The 18,113-nt window shown below is 36.6% G+C and overlaps 1 protein-coding gene across 1 annotated transcript; it reads left to right on the forward strand.

The window, feature by feature from the left end:
- The first annotated feature begins 1,884 nt into the window (after positions 1-1,884).
- LOC111506812 (hexamerin 70a-like) lies at positions 1,885-16,243 on the forward strand. The gene is made up of 6 exons (XM_074179840.1): positions 1,885-2,327; positions 4,770-4,904; positions 4,970-5,109; positions 7,302-8,159; positions 12,506-13,287; positions 15,931-16,243. The coding sequence occupies exons 1-6, from the start codon at positions 2,267-2,269 to the stop codon at positions 16,154-16,156; spliced, it is 2,202 nt and encodes a 733-aa protein (XP_074035941.1). The 5' UTR covers positions 1,885-2,266; the 3' UTR covers positions 16,157-16,243.
- Positions 16,244-18,113: the final 1,870 nt, after the last annotated feature.

Below are 18,113 nucleotides of genomic sequence, written 5' to 3' on the forward strand. Positions count from 1 at the left end.
AATAATTCTTTTTTAAATAACGGATATGGTTAGATTAGGTTCAAAGTGAGTGGGTTTATTCGACCCTCCACCGCAATCCGCAAGGGTTTATTGTGACTCACACCTATTCTCACTCGGCCAAACAACCCAGCTTCTTAACGAAGCCGATAAGTTTGTATGATGAGTGGCTTTTCAGGTCAGATGGTAAGAGTACGGCTCTGCCGAACTCAGATAGTCAGTCAGATAGTCAAGTTGCAAGATTTCCACCTTGATGCTCATGACAACCTTCCCATATGAAGGTTTTTGCACGTCAGCTACACCTGACGATGCCTTAGATTCAGCCGTGCAGGGTTTTTTCGCCTCTGGTTTTGGTGAAACCTCACTTGAGCGCAAACGTTTGCTAAACCTGCTCATGGAGGGTTAGTTCCCCCACCTGAGACAGATTCTGCGTACGTCGCAGCCTTCGCTTCTGAACTAAATTTACAGCGAGGTCAGTTGGAGTCGTAAACTCGACATCCATCTCCTCTGTAGACTCGCTTCCGAACTAAATTCACAGAGAAGTCCGTTGGAGTCGTAAACTCGACATCCATCTCCTCTGTAGACTCGCTCCTGAACTAAATTTACAGAGAGATCTGTTGGAGTCGTGAACTCGACATCCATCTCCTCTGTAGACTCGCTCCTGAACTAAATTTACAGGGAGGTCAGTTGGAGTCGTAAACTCAACATCCATCTCCTCTGCAGACTCGCTCCTGAATTAAATTTACAGGGAGGTCAGTTGCAGTCGTAAACTCGACAACCATCTCCTCTGTAGACTCGCTCCTGAACTAAATTTACAGAGAGGTCTGTTGCAGTCGTGAACTCGACATCCATCTCCTCTGTAGACTCGCTTCTGAACTAAATTTACATTGAGGTCAGTTGGAGTCGTTAATTCGACATCCATCTCCTCTGTAGACTCGCTCCTGGATTAAATTCTACAGGAAGATCAGTTGGAGTCGTAAACTCGACATCCATCTCCTCTGTAGACTCCCTTCTGATCTAAGTTTACAGGGAGGTCAGTTGGAGTCGTAAGCTCGACATCCATCTCCACTATAGACTCAGCGTCAGAAATAATTTTTAAGTTTACTCTGTCCACAAAGGTCCCACGAGTTGCTAGGGAAAGAAGGTCAATTACGGCAGAGCCCCGCATTACCGTGACAAGTCGATGCTACGACGAGAGGACGCCCGGCATCTCGAAGGTTCCGTATCCTCTCAGAACGGATACACACACCTTATGATTAAGCCATCGTTGGGATGCCATTCAGTTAGGGAATAAGAGAATCACAAGTGATTCTGTTATTCCCGTATTCAGCGGGGCTACGTGGGAACGGGACCTGGCACACACGCCGACCGGTGATCAGCGTCGATCACCGGTAGGCATGTGTGCCAGGTCCCGTTCCCAGATGTGGTTCACTATTGTGGTTCACAAGAATATTATTCTAATAGATTGATGGTTGCATTCTTTGGAATGCATAAATTCCTGAATCTAAACGATACATAATTTTTGCACTATATGCAAGCAAGTGTTGGAAACTTAATTATTTGGAATCCCTGGAAATTCATAAACATAAGAATTGCGGATGACTGAATTGACATACTAGCATATTGTGAACCAGCAGATGTAATGTAAAAATATCTTAAAACTGATTTATTCTATCGTTCCATTAAATATATTAGGTACAGTTGTACTCAAAATACGAATGAAAATTTGAAATATGGCATCAGAATTAAACTTTCAACATTGAACAGAGTAGCCAAAAATACAAGTTGAAATGCTTCCTCTTTTGTCAAGTGAAATACGTCATATTATTAGAAATTACACGAATATTTCCATTATACAAAAATGGTACGCAATGCATTAGAATTACACCTTTTCATGTAATTACATGAAAAATTTTTAAGACTAAGTAAATCATAAAATCAAATCAGAATCGTCTAGTGGCGCCTAATGTATATTATCATATTCAATCTAGAGATACATATCGAAAATTCACATTCTCTTTTCGAAATTCTGTGTGCGCCCTTGTCGTCCGGTCTCGAGAACTTTTTCATTACCGAAGATAGCAAAATCAAGCAAGTTGCAAAACCTGCTCTTATATGTAGAACCTGATGGTAGATACACTACGATATTTTTAGAACCTGGCAATAGGGGCGTTGATGAGATGATCGTAAATACTCACCGAGAAAAAAATTTAGTATAAGAGGCGATTCAGTTTTACTGTACACAGATTCAGTGGTTCGTTCAACGATCATGAAGATCTCCCTTGTCTTATTGGTGGGTTCCTGCACCTTTCTTTGTTTTGAACATGGCGGTGAGTCGAATTTTCTTATAATATAGTACTGTATCTTACTCGATAATTTAGCGAGATTCATATTTATTTTTTGACTAGATATTGCCTGCGACTTCGTTCCCGAGGACTTTTCCCAGATCGTTCAACAAAATATAAATAAAGTTAACCAAACTATCAGCCAGATCAAATGAACGGTATTTTTGATAAATGGTTTAATTTAGTTTGCCCTGTTTGTTTGGGTCAAATTTAGTAGAGCTTAGTTCGAGGAATGATACTCTGACGGATTTCGATTTTCAATTGTCGGAAATCATCGACTTTATGTTGATGATATACACTACCTTGCACTGACGAGTGGCCAAACAGCCCGAAACCGGTCTGCAAGTGTGTTCCAATAATTGAAAATCTATTGCGGCAGTTGTATCGCCAACAGCATATGCAGGAATAACTTCTGTGAAGAATCCTGCACCGACACCTGTCGGATATAATCCAACGCCCTTCGTGGTATTAGCCAAGGGAGTAGTTGTTTTCTGATAGGTGTCAGTCCATTAACCTATTTTGTAGGGGGTTGAGACTGGCCTGAACGAATTGTTCTTAGATGATTTCAAATTTAGTAATTGAAGTTTGACCTCCTTTCTATTGACAGATTGATCTAATATTTGGTACACACATTTAGTTTTGATGACAACACAATTTAATGGATTCTGTGTCATTGATAATCAAAAATGGCCGCAGCTACAGGTGCAAATCCAAAATAATCTAAACAAAGAACTTTGTCAACTCAGAATCGGAATACAAGCATGCGGATCTCTCACTCAAGATTTTGTAACTTCATAATAAAAAAGTGGTATCTCTAACTTGATATCAAGTTAGCGAGACAACATGTATTTTTTTAAAAAAAGGACCGAAAAAATATTTTTCTCCGCAACTAATTAGCGAATAAATATACTAAATCAACGGTCTAGTCAAAGTTCTGAAAAACTTTATAATAAAAAAGTGGTATCGCTAACTTGATATCAAGTTAGCGAGACAACATGTATTAAAAAAAAAGGGGCGAAAAAATATTTTTCTCCGCAACTAATTAGCGAATAAATATACTAAACCAATGGTCTAGTCAAAGTTCTGGAAAACTTTATAATAAAATAGTGGTATCGCTAACTTGATATCAAGTTAGCGAGACAACATGTATTTAAAAAAAAAGGGGCGAAAAAGTATTGTTTTCCGCCACTAATTAGCGGATGAATATACTAAAACAATGGTCTAGTCAAAGTTCTGGAAAACTTTATAATAAAATAGTGGTATCGCTAACTTGATATCAAGTTAGCGAGACAACATGTATTTTTTAAAAAAAAGGGGAGAAAAAATATTTTTTTCTGTAACTAATTAGCGAATGAATATACTAAACCGATAGTCTAGTCAAAGTTCTAGAAAACTTCATAATTAAAACGTGGTATCGCTAACTTGATATCAAGTTAACTTGATATCAAGTTAGCGAGACATGTATTTTTTTGAAAAAATAGGCGAAAAAATATTTTCTTTCGCAACTAATTAGCGAATAAATAGCGGCAAATTGTTTTGCAAATTTCGAAAAGTGTCTCGTCAACTTGATATACATGATTTAGTATCGTGTCGAAGACGGCTAAAATGATACGTCGTTGGCAATATACCACCCAAGTTGAGGTAAAAGTTTGAATCGTGTCGGGAAATGTTTGGCGTTATGGTGGATAAAAATGGAGAAACTAAAAAATTGAAAATAAAATAAGTAAAGAATTATGTGGCACGGTTTTATTGAAAAAAAAGGGACTAGTGATATAGATAATGTACTAAAAACTGAAAATAATTTGGAAGGTCCTCGGTAGCAGTCATCACACCACTCTCCTCAGCAATCTACGGTATTGATCAGATAAAAACATTATAATATCGTTCGGCGATGCATATGTTAATACAAGTAGTGTTTCTGTACTCATCAGTGAATGGGGAATATAAAAAACTATGGAATAGAATCCTTAGTATACTTTTTTATATAGTTTACCCAAATGAAATTGGTTTAAATTATAATGTTATCATTTCTAACAAGAACAATTATTCTGGATATCCTTTTGGGAGCCTCCAGTTGTGAATTTTTCCAGGATCCCGGTGATGGATTTGTGATTTTGGACTTGGGAAAATACACTCGGAGAAGCACTATTATAAATATTATCACATTTATTTGAAATACTTTCTATAGACATCAGAATGTATGATTATATGTACTACGTATTGTAAGTAATACTGATAATATTTTGGCAAGGAGCAATCGTGGCTCAAAATGCTAAATGTGTAGATATTCCATATTTGGTGAAAAACTAAAATAATATTTTTCCGTTCATAGAAAATTAAAGATTACATTTTCTTTGTCTTTGGAGAACTGAAACTAATATTATTGAAATTTCAATCAGTTTCAAATTATGTTTTCCGTTGTTTCAGTTTCAGGTCATGGCGGAATTAATCCTTGTCATCGTAATCCTGGGTGGACATGGCACCACGAGAAATCTGGACATCATGATAAACAAAATACCAAGGAAATACCACAAAATATAAAAAACCTCTATATCAGAAAAGGTACATGCAGATAAAATTATATTTCATAATTTATGGTACATTATTCATTCCTCATTTTGTTTCAGCTGATAAAACCTGCCTGGAAAAACAGAAGCAGATCCTCACCCTCCTCTACCGTCTGAACCAAAATTCTGAATTACCGGAACATATCGAGATTGCGAAAAATTTCTCTCCATTTTGTGCACAAAACATCACCCTTTATTTGGTAAGGACTTGGAAATTAAAACTTTTTTTCGTATTGTATTACATACAGATTATCCCAATAGGTATCTTTATGGCTATTTATATGCACAACATCAGTTTGAAAACTTCACACCTTCAATATCTGGGTTTCATTGGAAAAAACATGAAAATTATGGGAAAAAATGTTTTGACTTTCTACTCTTTCATCTTTATACAACAAATTTTGGAATCTTCAAAAGGAAGGAAGAAAGCAATCCATTTTAAAATAAACTCTATACGAAGATGTGTAGATCATGCAAAATAATAACTTTCAGACAATAACTCGAAGAAAAAGTCCTCTTGAAATAACTACTTTTATATAAACATTGAATTACACGAAAGATGAAATACTTTCGAAATGAATACTTTTATATGAACACTGGTTTATTCAAAAACAGTTTTCTTTATTCAGTGTATTCCAAACATTCGTTATGGAATTGAATCAGATATCATTCACAGGATTCCTACACAATACAGCAAACAAAAAAGACAAAATTTTCCCAGAATCATTCTCTCCTGAAATTATACCCCCTTCAATTTAAATGAAAATTATATTATGGAAGGAAACAGTTTCGAAGGATATTTTGAGACTTGCATCACGAGGGTTTGCAGTTTCTACATTTTTCATTATTTCATAGAACTTTTATATATTTTTTATTTAAGCCTCAACCGCCAGGGGTTACAATAAGTGAACCACAAGTAACTTGTAACTCATATTTTATGTAGGAAACTAATGTCTTTCAGAAATTTGAATAGTTTATTATTTGACTGACCATTCAGTAACACTTTTAGATCTTTTCACATATATTCAGTGGGCATAATTGAAGACTCGCTGTAAATCAAATAATTTAAAGGAACAATTCGTTTAAGCCAGTCCCAACTCCCTACGCTGTAGGGTAATAGACTGACACCTATCAGAAAACAACTACTCCCCTGACTAATACCACGAAAGGGTTGGATTATATCCGACAGGTATCACTGCGATTATTCCTGCATATGCTGTTGGCGATAAAACTGCCACAATAGATTTTCAATTATTGGAACACACTTGCGGACCGGTTTCGGGCTCTTTGGCCACTCGTCAGTGCAATGTAGTGTTTGTCATCAACATAAAGTCGATTATTTCTGATAATTGAAAATCGAATTCCTTCAGAGTATCATTCTTTGAACTAGGCTGAAGCGGACAACAAAAAACGGATTTGTCATCGCCCTATCTGCCTGTGAACGAGGTAACCAACCGAATATCTGAAATTTGCCCAATTCCTCGTATAAGGAAAGAAAACTTTTCACATATAGTCAGTGGGCATACTTGAAGACTGGCTATAAATCAAATCATCTAAAGGAACCCTTCGTTCAGGCCAGTTTCAACTCCCTACATTGTATGTTAATGCACTGACATCTATCAGAAAATAACTACTCTCCTTTCAATTATTGCGGCAGTTGCATCGCCAACAGCATATGCAGGAATAACTTCAGAAGCCTGAACTAACACCCGTCGGATATAATCCAACGCCCTTCGTGGTATCAGCCAGAGGAGTAGTTGTTTTCTGATAGGTATCGGTCCATTAACCCATAGTCAAGGACAGGCACAAAGTATGCGTTAGGGCAGAGTTTGGCAGAGCCGTACTCTCACCATTTGACCTGAAAGACCACTCACTATACGAACTAATCGGCTTCGTTAAGAAGCTGGGTTTATTTGGTCGAGTGTGAATAGGTGTGAGCCACAATAAATCTTTGCGGGTTGCGGTTGAGGGTCGAATAGACCCACTCACTTTTGATTTAAATAACCTGGCGTTAATATTTTGGTTACTTTTTGTATAGCCTTTGTGATTGACCAAAATCTGATCGATGATATCCTTGAAAGCTACAGGTGCATCCAAAATGAAACATGACAATCAACATGGTTTGTTCGATCACAGTAGATGACATAATTAGCCGTGAACAAACATATGGACATAATAGATCGCACACAATCGCAAATTCTGAAACTTTGATAGTATTAGCTTTTTCCTCAACATTATCGTCACCTAATGTTATTATGAAATAAAATCTTACTAAATAGAGACGAAACACGATTTTTTGAATTCTGCTACTTTTCCTAAACCTGAGTCTTTCATTTTCATTTCTCACATTTAACTGAAAAATTATTTACGGAGCTAATTTTCTACATTGCAGAAAGAAGGAGTTATCGAGGAATTCCACAAGTACTGGAGATACGGCCCCCTTGCCAAAGGAGCGATTTTTTCAATTTTTGAAGTGAACCATTTACAACAAGCTATAGCTCTGAGTAGATTGTTGTTCTTCGCCAAGGATTACGAAATATTTTACAAAACAGCTTCGTGGGCCCGCCAGAATGTTAATGAGGGTCTGTTCGTTTATTCTCTCTATGTAGCAGTGGTTCACCGTTCCGATACCAAAGAAGTCATGCTTCCACCACTCTACGAAATCACTCCTCATCTGTTCTTCAGTGCTGATGTTATCAACAAGGCGAAATATTATAAGCAAATTCACGACTCGAACAAGAACAATCAAAGTAAGGGATACAAGGGATATACAATCGATTCTGATTATTCCAGTAATTATTCGAATCAAGACGATGAACAATCTTCTCTGGCTTACTATCTGGAAGATATTGGTGTGAATTCCTTCTTCCGCGACTTTCACAACCACTTGCCGTTCTGGATGAACGGTACAGAGTTCGGATGGAGCTTCACTCTACTCAGAGGTCGCCTGTTCTACTTGTTTTACCAGTACATTTGGGCCCGTTATCAATTGGAACGTATCTCATTGGGACTAGATGATAACGAATACCTTAACTGGGATTTGCCGGTAACCACCCCATTCACCTCGAATCTGCAATATCCCAACGGAATTCCCTTCCCTAGTAGACCCAAGTTTGCCAAATTGCATGAATACTTCTATAATTATGGACAGTCTAGGTGGACTCAGAACTTTGCTGGATTCAGCTATAGTTTAGTGAATGACTTCGAAAGACGAATTGCTGATGCCATTGAAAGTGGCGCAATATGGAGTGTAAGTATATGTAATTGATTTTCTGTTTGAGTTGACATAAAGTGACATATACATTTATTTTAAATTTACTATTTTATGAAACAATACATATTACTGTAGTTTTATGCCAACACCAAATCGTTATTTTCAACACCTCGACACGTGTATAGTTTACTATATAGCTTGTTGAAATAATATTTTTAGTTCAGATTTACCTGACTAGGTGAATCTGACTAGCAGATGAGGCAACATGTGAAATTAATTTAAAGGCATTCAAGACGCAGGTATCAAGCAGAGTTGCTTATGGTATAAATAAGGACAACAGTGCATGTAGATCTAGTTTAATTTTCCTCTTGAAGACGATCACTTGGTGATTGAAACACGTGTCAAGGTGTTAAAAATAAAATAAAATATAATTGAATATATTGAATAGTATACCTTCTGATGATAGGCCATCAATATTTTTCTCATTTAAAAAAAAAAGTGACTCCAAACATTTTTCAAAAGTTGCTGCATGATGGGCAATAATATCAAAATTATAGGTTGTTAATGAAATGATAAAGAATAAGCATAATGAAAAAAATTAAATGAAATTTTGTATTGTTATTAAAGCTACATGAATTAACTGAATAGTGAATACCTGCGGTATCTAACTTCATTCATCAGTTTTTATTCACTCTACCGTGTATTGTTTGATTTTTTTCACTTATCTTTCAATATGTGATGGAGTTGGCCGATACTTGAAAATACATGATTATGTAATCAATTAATATTTTATTATGAATTTTCCACTGAATGAAAAAATTTTCTACTTTAAAAAAAATTCTCAAATACCAAACTTCAACATTGACCTGGCACGGACCCGAAAAATGAAGACTAGAAAAAAATCAAAATTTTTCAAAAACTCCTCATTCAATAACAAGAGTTATTAGATGATGATGAGATATAGAAATATAAATACCTCCACGTTACACTAATTTATGAGCTGTTTCTTGGAATAGTTGTTCAAATGTCATCAACTTAAATTCAAACTATTTGGAATTGAATTGAATAACAAAAATTGAAAATATTTATGATGGCCTTTTCCGTTTGATTCTTGTTATGAAATTTGATGATATTTCTCTTCCTGTTATACGTATATCGGCGTTCACAAACATCATACGTAATATATCGTTCCTTGAATAATGTGCAATGGTCTTTTGTTTGACGATATAAACTGTTTTGATTACGTGAGTTCAAATCCAAAACAAGCACTTTTCTCAATCAGCAGATAGACCAACAAAACAGCAATCATGCGTCAGCCAACGTATTCACCAGTTTTTGCCACCTGCGACTTTTTCCTGTTTCCAAGGTTGAAGAGACCCATGAAAGTGCGGTGTCTTGCGAAGATTGAAGCGATAAAAACCAAATCACTGAGAGAGCTCAAGGACATACCAAAAAGTGCATATCAGAACTGTTTCGAGGATTGGAGAAAATGATGGTACAAGGGTATTATTTCTATGAGAGACTACTCCGAAGGGGCCCAAGCGAAGCTCTCTGGTTTACAGAGAAAGGCTTCTCTGGCTATCACTGGTGCCATCAGTACCACACCGTCAGCGGCCATGGAGATCCTTCTAGATCTACCTCCTCTCCACATTTTTCTGGAGAGAGAGAGGCTAGATGGACTGCATACAGACTTGTACACATTGCCAATTGCACAAATCAATTAAATGCACAGTGCAACAGACTGTTGGTTGACACTGGAAGTCACAGCATTCTGAAAATGACCTCTGACTTTATGCCTGCAACTGTCAACCACGAACTGCCTTATAAAGTACTATTTCCGAGTAGAGAGGACTGGATCCTCCGGGAGAAGGAAATATTAAGAGCAGATAGTTGTTGGTTCACAGATGGATAAAAAACACCTTCCGGTTGTGGTGCAGGAGATTTTAGTCACAAACCCAGGACAGAGATATCTACCTGCCTAAAAACTTATGCGACTGTATTTCAAGTGGAAATTTACGCTATTGAATTGTGTGCGGAGATATTGGATAAATCCAACCTCACACACAAGTCAATAAAAATATTCTTGGACAGTCAAGCGGCGTTGGAAGCTCTTGGCTCCTACCGAGCAACGGCCTGGAAGGTAATGAAGCTGCTGACTCTATTGCAAAGTAGGGTGCTGCAAGCGCCTTCATCAAACCAGAACCTGTCATTGGCATCGCATTGGGCTTTGCCGAACAAACATTGAACACCTGAACGGAAAGGAGACTTATGGACTTCTGGAAGAATCTTCCAGGATTGGCTCACTCCAAGGCGTTTATCCACCCTTGGAAGCTTGATCCCAAACAGTTGTTGGACTACAGTAGAGATGAACTACGATCTCTAACAGGCCTTCTTACTGGTCACTGTCATTTGAATCATTATATGCAGAGACTTCGACTGTCTGAAGACTGTGTGTGTCGCCTCTGTTTGGAAAATGATGAAACAGCAGAGCATATACTTTGTACCTGCCCCGCTGGGCACCGAATCAGGTTCTTAGAGTTCAGCAGATCCGTACTCTCACCATCTGACCTGGAAGACCACTCACCATACAAACCAATCGGCTTCGTTAAGAAGCTGGGTTTATTTGGTCGACTGTGAATAGGTGTGAGCCACAATAAACCCTTGCGGGTTGCGGTGGTGGGTCGAATAGACCCACTCACCTTAGACCTAACCTAACGTAACTCCGAAGGGGACAGAATAGTAATTGATGAATGAAAAATATTTTTGAGAAAATTGAAAACTCACATTATTTTTCGTATGCATAAAATACATCTTGTTCATGAAATCTGTTTAAAATCTGTTTTTCCGTTAATCAGTTGTCGCCCCCATACGAATGACAACCCTCAGAAGTTGAGAAACTTGTGCGAGCTAAAGACTAACGAGGTCTTACCTTTTAACGTGTGATTCCTAACACGATTGCAGAATTATTCCAGCTTCAACCAGATACATTCTGTCGAGAAGATATATGGTGGACGCGGGAATCGAACCCACAGCCTTTCGATCGTGGATCGGGCGCACTACCCATGGTAGTGCGCCCGATTCCACAACAATGGTTGAAGACAACTTCAAATGAATTCATCGAGTATATAATGAACCCAAAATGATAGAAATAACCACGGTTTATTTTCAGAAGGGTTGGAAAAGTACCGCAAGCAACGCCTACACTACCAAATGTCAAATTCGACCTAAAATCATACCTGGATTTCTTAAGAAATATATCAATTTCTGATGTGACCCAGCGTTTTCCCCAGTTTCAAATAGTCAATACTTTAGACCGCAGAATTCAGTTTCAATAGAATAAAATACTTCTATATTTCGCTGCAAATGAACGCAAGTTCGTAAACAGAACCTTTCCAGATACGTGGATAAAAAGAACAATGATTGTTCAGCCTACTACTTCACCTGATATTTTCTCATTAGACTTAGTTTTAAGGTGAAAGACTGAATCCGGGAAAAACTACAGGACATAGAAACGAATTCAGTGCCTGCGTAGGTCAAAGTCTGGCGGTCATTGGAAAACCCTTTGAATATTTACTGTGACTTTGCTTCTGTTTTTGTGAGTGTATCTAGTAGCTTCATAGTAACATAATTTAATTCATTATTTTTGATAAATACATTTGTCATGTATCATTTCGAGTATCATGTAACCTATTAATTACATAATTATAATACATGCTTCTAATCAGTTGTGTTGAATTGGCCGCGGTGGTAGTGCGCCTGACTCACTATCGGAAGGCTGTGGGTTCGATTTCCGCCTCGACCAGATATTTTTCTTGACAGAATTTATCTGGTTGAAGCTAGGATGATTCTGTAACCGTGTTAGGAATAACACGTTAAAAGGTAAGACCTTGTTAGTCCTAAGCTCGCACAAGTTTCTCAACTTCTAAGAGTTGTCGTTCGTATGGGGGCGACAGCTGACTAATGGAGAAACAAATTTTAAATAGATTTTTTTTAACAGTTTGTCAAGATAACTTGGAAAATTAAAATCAAATAGTATAAAAAGAACGATGATGAAGTTATTACTCGAAGGTAGGACACTCAGTATATTGAATCATTGAGTGAGTCAAAATAAAAAAGCAATATTCTTGTTTATATATTACGTCATGGACGCACTGTATATAAAAAACTATATAATTGATATATTCAAGATTTAGCTGTTCAACCACCACGTAGAATTGAACCATTTTCTTTTATTGAATTTTGTTTCTAACGACTGAATTGGAAACTAGTTTCATGATTTCAAATTGATATGAAAACAATTTCTCATGCTCAGAAATGAATACCATGAAAAATTTGAGGTTTTGAATGTTGTTAAAAACCAACTTCTCTCTTTCATTTTCTAGGAATCGGAAAACAAGTTTGTGAAAGTGCAGTCCGATGAATTCTTGAACGTCCTTGGAAACCTAATCGAAACCAATCGGGATTCACCGAATTCCCGTTATTACGGACCCATATGGTTCTTCGCACGATATCTTCTTGGTTATTCCATCCAGACCTGTGACCAGAACAAACTAGTTCCATCCGCACTAGAACACTACGAAACCTCATTGCGTGATCCAGTGTTCTACAAACTCATTAAGAAACTCGTTGTAGTACCATTCCAGAGATATCTGTCTCGCATACCGCCTTACACAGAAACCCAACTTTTGTTCCCAGGAGTGGAGATAACCAAAGTCAAAGTGGATCCTCTCATTACCTTCAACGAACCTTTCTACTCCGATTTGATCAACTCTGTCTTCTACAAACCGAACGAACCCTACGGTGACTTCCTCGTGCGAATTAGACAGAATCGTCTCAACCATGCTCCGTTTGAGATCAAACTCAACGTCAAATCGGACAAGCCGCAGAAAGCCAGCGTTAAGGTGTTGTTGGGGCCGAAATATGACAGTAAAGGACGTTCTATTGGACTCTGCCAAGGCCGTCTTAACTTCGTCCTTTTGGACCATTTCACCGCCGATCTCAAATCTGGAGACAATATCATCAGTCGCAAGTCTTCGGACAACGAGTTCTATGTTCCTGATAAAGTATCTTTCTCCGAATTATACAAAAATGTGGAAGTGGCTCTCAAAGGTGAGAGAAATTTCACTGTTGATCTGAGACAAAATTTGTATGGATATCCACAAAGGTAAGTGTTGAATTATGTTTGTTTTTCAGTTGTAACATTGCATACTATGATTGTCAGTGATTCTTCAACAAATTGTAAGATAAATACTACATTTTCTCTGACAATAATATAACTGGACATAATAGACTTGTCTTTATAAAAATTGTTTTGAATGTTACCACAGCTTCTTCAGAGATAATACTGAACCTTGCATTATTTTACATCTGTGTAATGGAAGAAGTAGCAGTAAGTGGCCTCAAAACTCATCATACAATTAACAAGGAAATAAATTTAAGTCATCCGTGACAAGAAGTCGTAATGTACTGTATGAACTGAGTGCTTCATCTTGTGAAGTCATCAAGATTGGTGCTGAAAGTCCGATGTCCGCACCTGACTATGACAGTGTTTTATATAAATGGATTATATTTGATTCGATTTCATAACAAATGGTTGGAGTACAAACTGGATAGAAAAAAAGGTGGATAGTCAAAAGGGTGTTCATATTATGGAAGTAGTTGTTTCGAAAGTACTTTTTCAGAGTTGGATCTGTACCCGTACAAAATTCAACTGATCTAACGACCATAGACAAGCCCATTCAGAGAACACAAGTCCCTGTCCCATTCTACATGAGATACAAGAGCGTCCAATACATCCAAAAAAAAGTAACTTTTTGGTGTGGATTCTGGACTGGCGGCATTATATTTCTTTGAGAACGACATTGGCCAGGCTATCACTGTCAATGGCGAGCACTATAGGTCAATGATTACCAATTCCATTTGAGCTGAATTGGAAAATCTGGACACCAAGGAAATGTGGTTTCAACAGGATATTCTGCAGGAGCGATTCGAGGGCATGGTCATCTTACGTGGAAGTGATGTGAACTGGCCACACAGATCGTGCAATTTGACCCCTTTAGACTTTACCTTGTGTAGTTTTCTTAGGTCGCAGGTGTATGCGAATAAGCCACAAACCACAGCGGTTTTCAAAGCCAACATTACCCATGCCATCGGTCAAATTCAGCCTGATTTATGCGCCAGAGTCATGGAAAATTAGACGTTTTGATTGCGCTTCATCCAGAGAAGCCGTAGTGGACATTTGAACGATGTTATATTTCACACATAATGGCATCAATAGGACCTTCAAGCGATTTCAAAATTTCGATGATGTCTTTCTCACACACTCTGTTTTAATAATCTCGGTGACCTCGAAACAAAGTGCGGAGCCAATTTCTTTCTTTTACCATAGGCGTGCCCTCATATAATAATACATCTCTCATTTTCTAATCACTTAATAATGAAACAAACAACAATAACCAACTACAAAAACTAAAAACAATAATAACAACAGCGAATAAACTAAACACAATATCAATTTCCAACCGTTTATTATAACTAATCCGATGCCCGCGGAGAATCCTTCAATACTACAGCACAGTCTCTGGCAACTCGGGCAGATCACGTGGTAAGAGAAACTACTATAACATAATCCTTTTGATTGATAATTGTGTATCATCTGTATATAGCCGAAAGATTCGAAGTGTACATTTGAAATTTAGGCATGCTTCGAGGTAGATAGTCTTTTAACACGTTTTTACCAGTGATACGGTGCAGAGAAGTTTGAAAAAGTGCACAATATAACTAGTAGAGTGCCTCCTGTGATCACCTATAGTGAAACAAAAAGGAGTTGACGTACACATTTTCATGGGTGACATCAACATAAATATATTAAACACCTGGGACACTAATACTAACCAACAGGGATATTTCTCCTACATCAATAAGCCTACCCGAGTAACCAACAACACCTCCCGTGTAATTGTCCATATTTACGTAAAAGTATCAGGAAAACAAACTTTCGGAAAAATCACATTTAAATCGTACATTTACAGAACTAATCTAACTGATCACCATACTATTATGATTATAATAAAAACGAAGTCTGTTTCCCTGATACTACAAACGATAACAACACCAACGCTGAATATACGAACACTTATATAAATCACAATAAACTAAAATCATTTCTTGAACAAGAAAAAAACACAAAAAATGATTATTATATGCATAAAATTCACGATGCTCGAAAAAATTATAGAAAAATTTGGCAAAATATGAATGAAATGACCAACAGCAACTCGAAATGTCAAGACAAATATAACAGTATAGATGATAATGGCCAAAAAATTTTCGATGATAAAAACAAATCAAATTACTTCAACAATTTTTTTGCAAATATTGGGTAAAAAATGGCTATCTATCTAAAATAAGATTCAATTAAGAGACCTTGAAAAACTCTAGATTCGAAGTTGCAAAATTGAGAATAATTTTTTATGTCTGTGACCTTAATTATGATATATGTGTGAGAGTGATACAAAACACAATATAAAACACAATCATGAATATATACTCGTACGAATTGAAAATGACAATTGGAAATACAAATTTTACTTGACGCATTTCAATAAAGTATTGACAATTTGCAGCTTATTTTGCACAAGATAGTAAATTGTATGTTTATAACCGGGGCCAGCTAGTGTTTTGAGATTATATTATTGATATTCTGGAAAAAAGGGGATTATATGAGTATTCGAAAAATACATATTAAGCTTTCATGAACATTTGATTACATCTAATCTGATTGTACATAACATATTTTATTTTGCAGATTCGTTCTACCTAGAGGCAGCCCAGGTGGAACATCCTATCAACTATTTTTCGCGATATATCCATTTGACGGTCGACCACTTCAAAGAACTAACAACATTGAAGTTAATTTCATTGACAATTACTCTGTGGACTATCCATTGGATAGATTTATTAAATTTGACAAGCTATGGGAACAAATCCCCAACTTCCGTTTCGAGGAAGTTAAAATTTACTTCCAAGAATAATAAGAAACTTATATTGATTAAACTGAAATGTGTAATTTGTGAACATACATTTGGTACTTTTGAGTAATAAAGACAAATTTTATTTTTTGTGCGTTTCCACATAAAATCTCGCAAAAAAGTGTTAGTTGAATATATCTGCAAACACATGTATAATGAAGAACTCCAATGTTCCGACTTGTGATGGCAACTAAAAAATTGATCATCAGAAATTCTCGAGCGCGTCAGATTAAGGTAGGGTGAGTTAATTACCTGCTGAAAAGTGTATATTCCAGTAATCTGATAATTTGAGAGTGACGTAAAGAAAGGGGAGGGCAGCAAAGTTGTGAAAAAATAGCGTCATTTCGACATTCTCGGGCGTAGCTAATTTTTTATTATTTTGAAGGAAATAATTCGAGGATAACGAAAAATATATAATCTGGCGATTTCCGCAAGTCGAAATAACAAAAATTCGTCGATAAAGTTGATTGCGTGCAGCTGTGTGATACCTATATTTCCCTCTCCGAGTTTCTATTCCTCTATTCCCTATTCACTTTTTCTCTATCTATTACTCTCTCATTCCGTCCCCACTCTGAATTCTGTTGCAATGACGCCATCACAGCTGATCACAGACACTCGTTCGTGATTGAAGATGATGATTAATTAATCAATTGATTGATGGATGTAGCCGTTATTACGTGGTAGGAAATCATAATGAAGAAAAGAGAAATAAAACTTTCTATGTTTTTTACCATTTTTATTTGTAACTAACATTACTACAGTTTCGTCCTATAAGGACATTTTCAAACTTATACAATATATAAGTTTGAAAATGTCCTTATAGGACGAAACTGCAGTAACGTTAGTTACAAATAAAAGTGGTAAAAAACATAGAAAGTTTCATTTCTTATCTTCATTAATTAATCAATTGATTATAAAAAATTGAATTTGTTTGAGCATTTAAAAAAATATTTTCCTATAAATACAAGTATTCTACTTGAAAAACATGCACTTATTTATTTGTATGCTATTTCCTGAGCTTTTCAATTAATTAAGTTCAATGAATTGAAAAAAAAAAATGTTTTTGTCAGATTGAAAGAATCCCTCTAGATAATCGTCAGATTATGAGACAGCACGTCTAAAACATAAAGATGAACCATATATATCTTAATCTGATGCACTTGAGTATTTCAAAATGGCGATTTTTTTTGCACATTATAATAATGGCCGCGAGTTTGCGTCAAATCGAAATCGTCAGATTATTGAATGAGAGCTTTTTTTTGTCGCACTTAACACCCCCCTAGAAAATCTGACGCGCTGGATTGTTTTTTTTTTCTTTTCACTTTCAACCCTTACGTACAACCACACACATCATGCAAACGATCAGATTAACATACCAACATTATAAAAAATACGTAGGACATTGATGCTATCAATATCTGACGCGCTCGAGTATGTCCATGCAACAGTATTTTTTTACATATTCAAAAATTTATAGCCGCTTTCCCCACCGATGAAAAGGTATATATTATATAACATTTTTTTCTCCTTATCATCTGAGCTTTGCAACCTGATATGTCTCAATGACGCTCGAGAGAATCCCCATTTTGCATCGTGGGTTCCCCTGCTATAGAAGGTGAACAGAATATCTGGTAATTAGTGGATAATTCGGTAACTATAGCTAGAACAACCCGTGACCTACACAGAAAAAAATAAGGGCATTTTCAAACTTATAAATTGAATTTTAGGTTTGAATTTTAACTTTATTGTATAAGTTTGAAAATGTCCTTAGAGGACGAAACTGCAGTAGGTTAGGTTAGGTTAGGTCCAAAGTGAGTAGGTCTATTCGAACCTCCACTGCAACCCGCAAGGGTTCATTGTGGCTCACACCTATTCACAGTCGACCAAATAAACCCAGCTTCTTAACGAAGCCGATTAGTTTGTATGGTGAGTGGTCTTTCAGGTCAGATGGTGAGAGTAC

The sequence above is a fragment of the Leptinotarsa decemlineata genome, unplaced genomic scaffold (genome assembly GCF_025532065.1).
Source record: "Leptinotarsa decemlineata unplaced genomic scaffold, Ldec_3_MD MMD2_tig00026282_RagTag_RagTag, whole genome shotgun sequence".
Classification (NCBI taxonomy): domain Eukaryota; kingdom Metazoa; phylum Arthropoda; class Insecta; order Coleoptera; family Chrysomelidae; genus Leptinotarsa; species Leptinotarsa decemlineata.

Bases quoted from the DNA above. Each gene is read 5' to 3' on its own strand.
- LOC111506812 (XM_074179840.1), top strand. From the start codon at position 2,267: ATGAAGATCTCCCTTGTCTTATTGGTGGGTTCCTGCACCTTTCTTTGT. The intron at 8,160-12,505 runs GTAAGTATATGT...TTCATTTTCTAG, and splicing joins AAAGTGGCGCAATATGGAGT to GAATCGGAAAACAAGTTTGT. The intron at 13,288-15,930 runs GTAAGTGTTGAA...TTTATTTTGCAG, and splicing joins TTGTATGGATATCCACAAAG to ATTCGTTCTACCTAGAGGCA.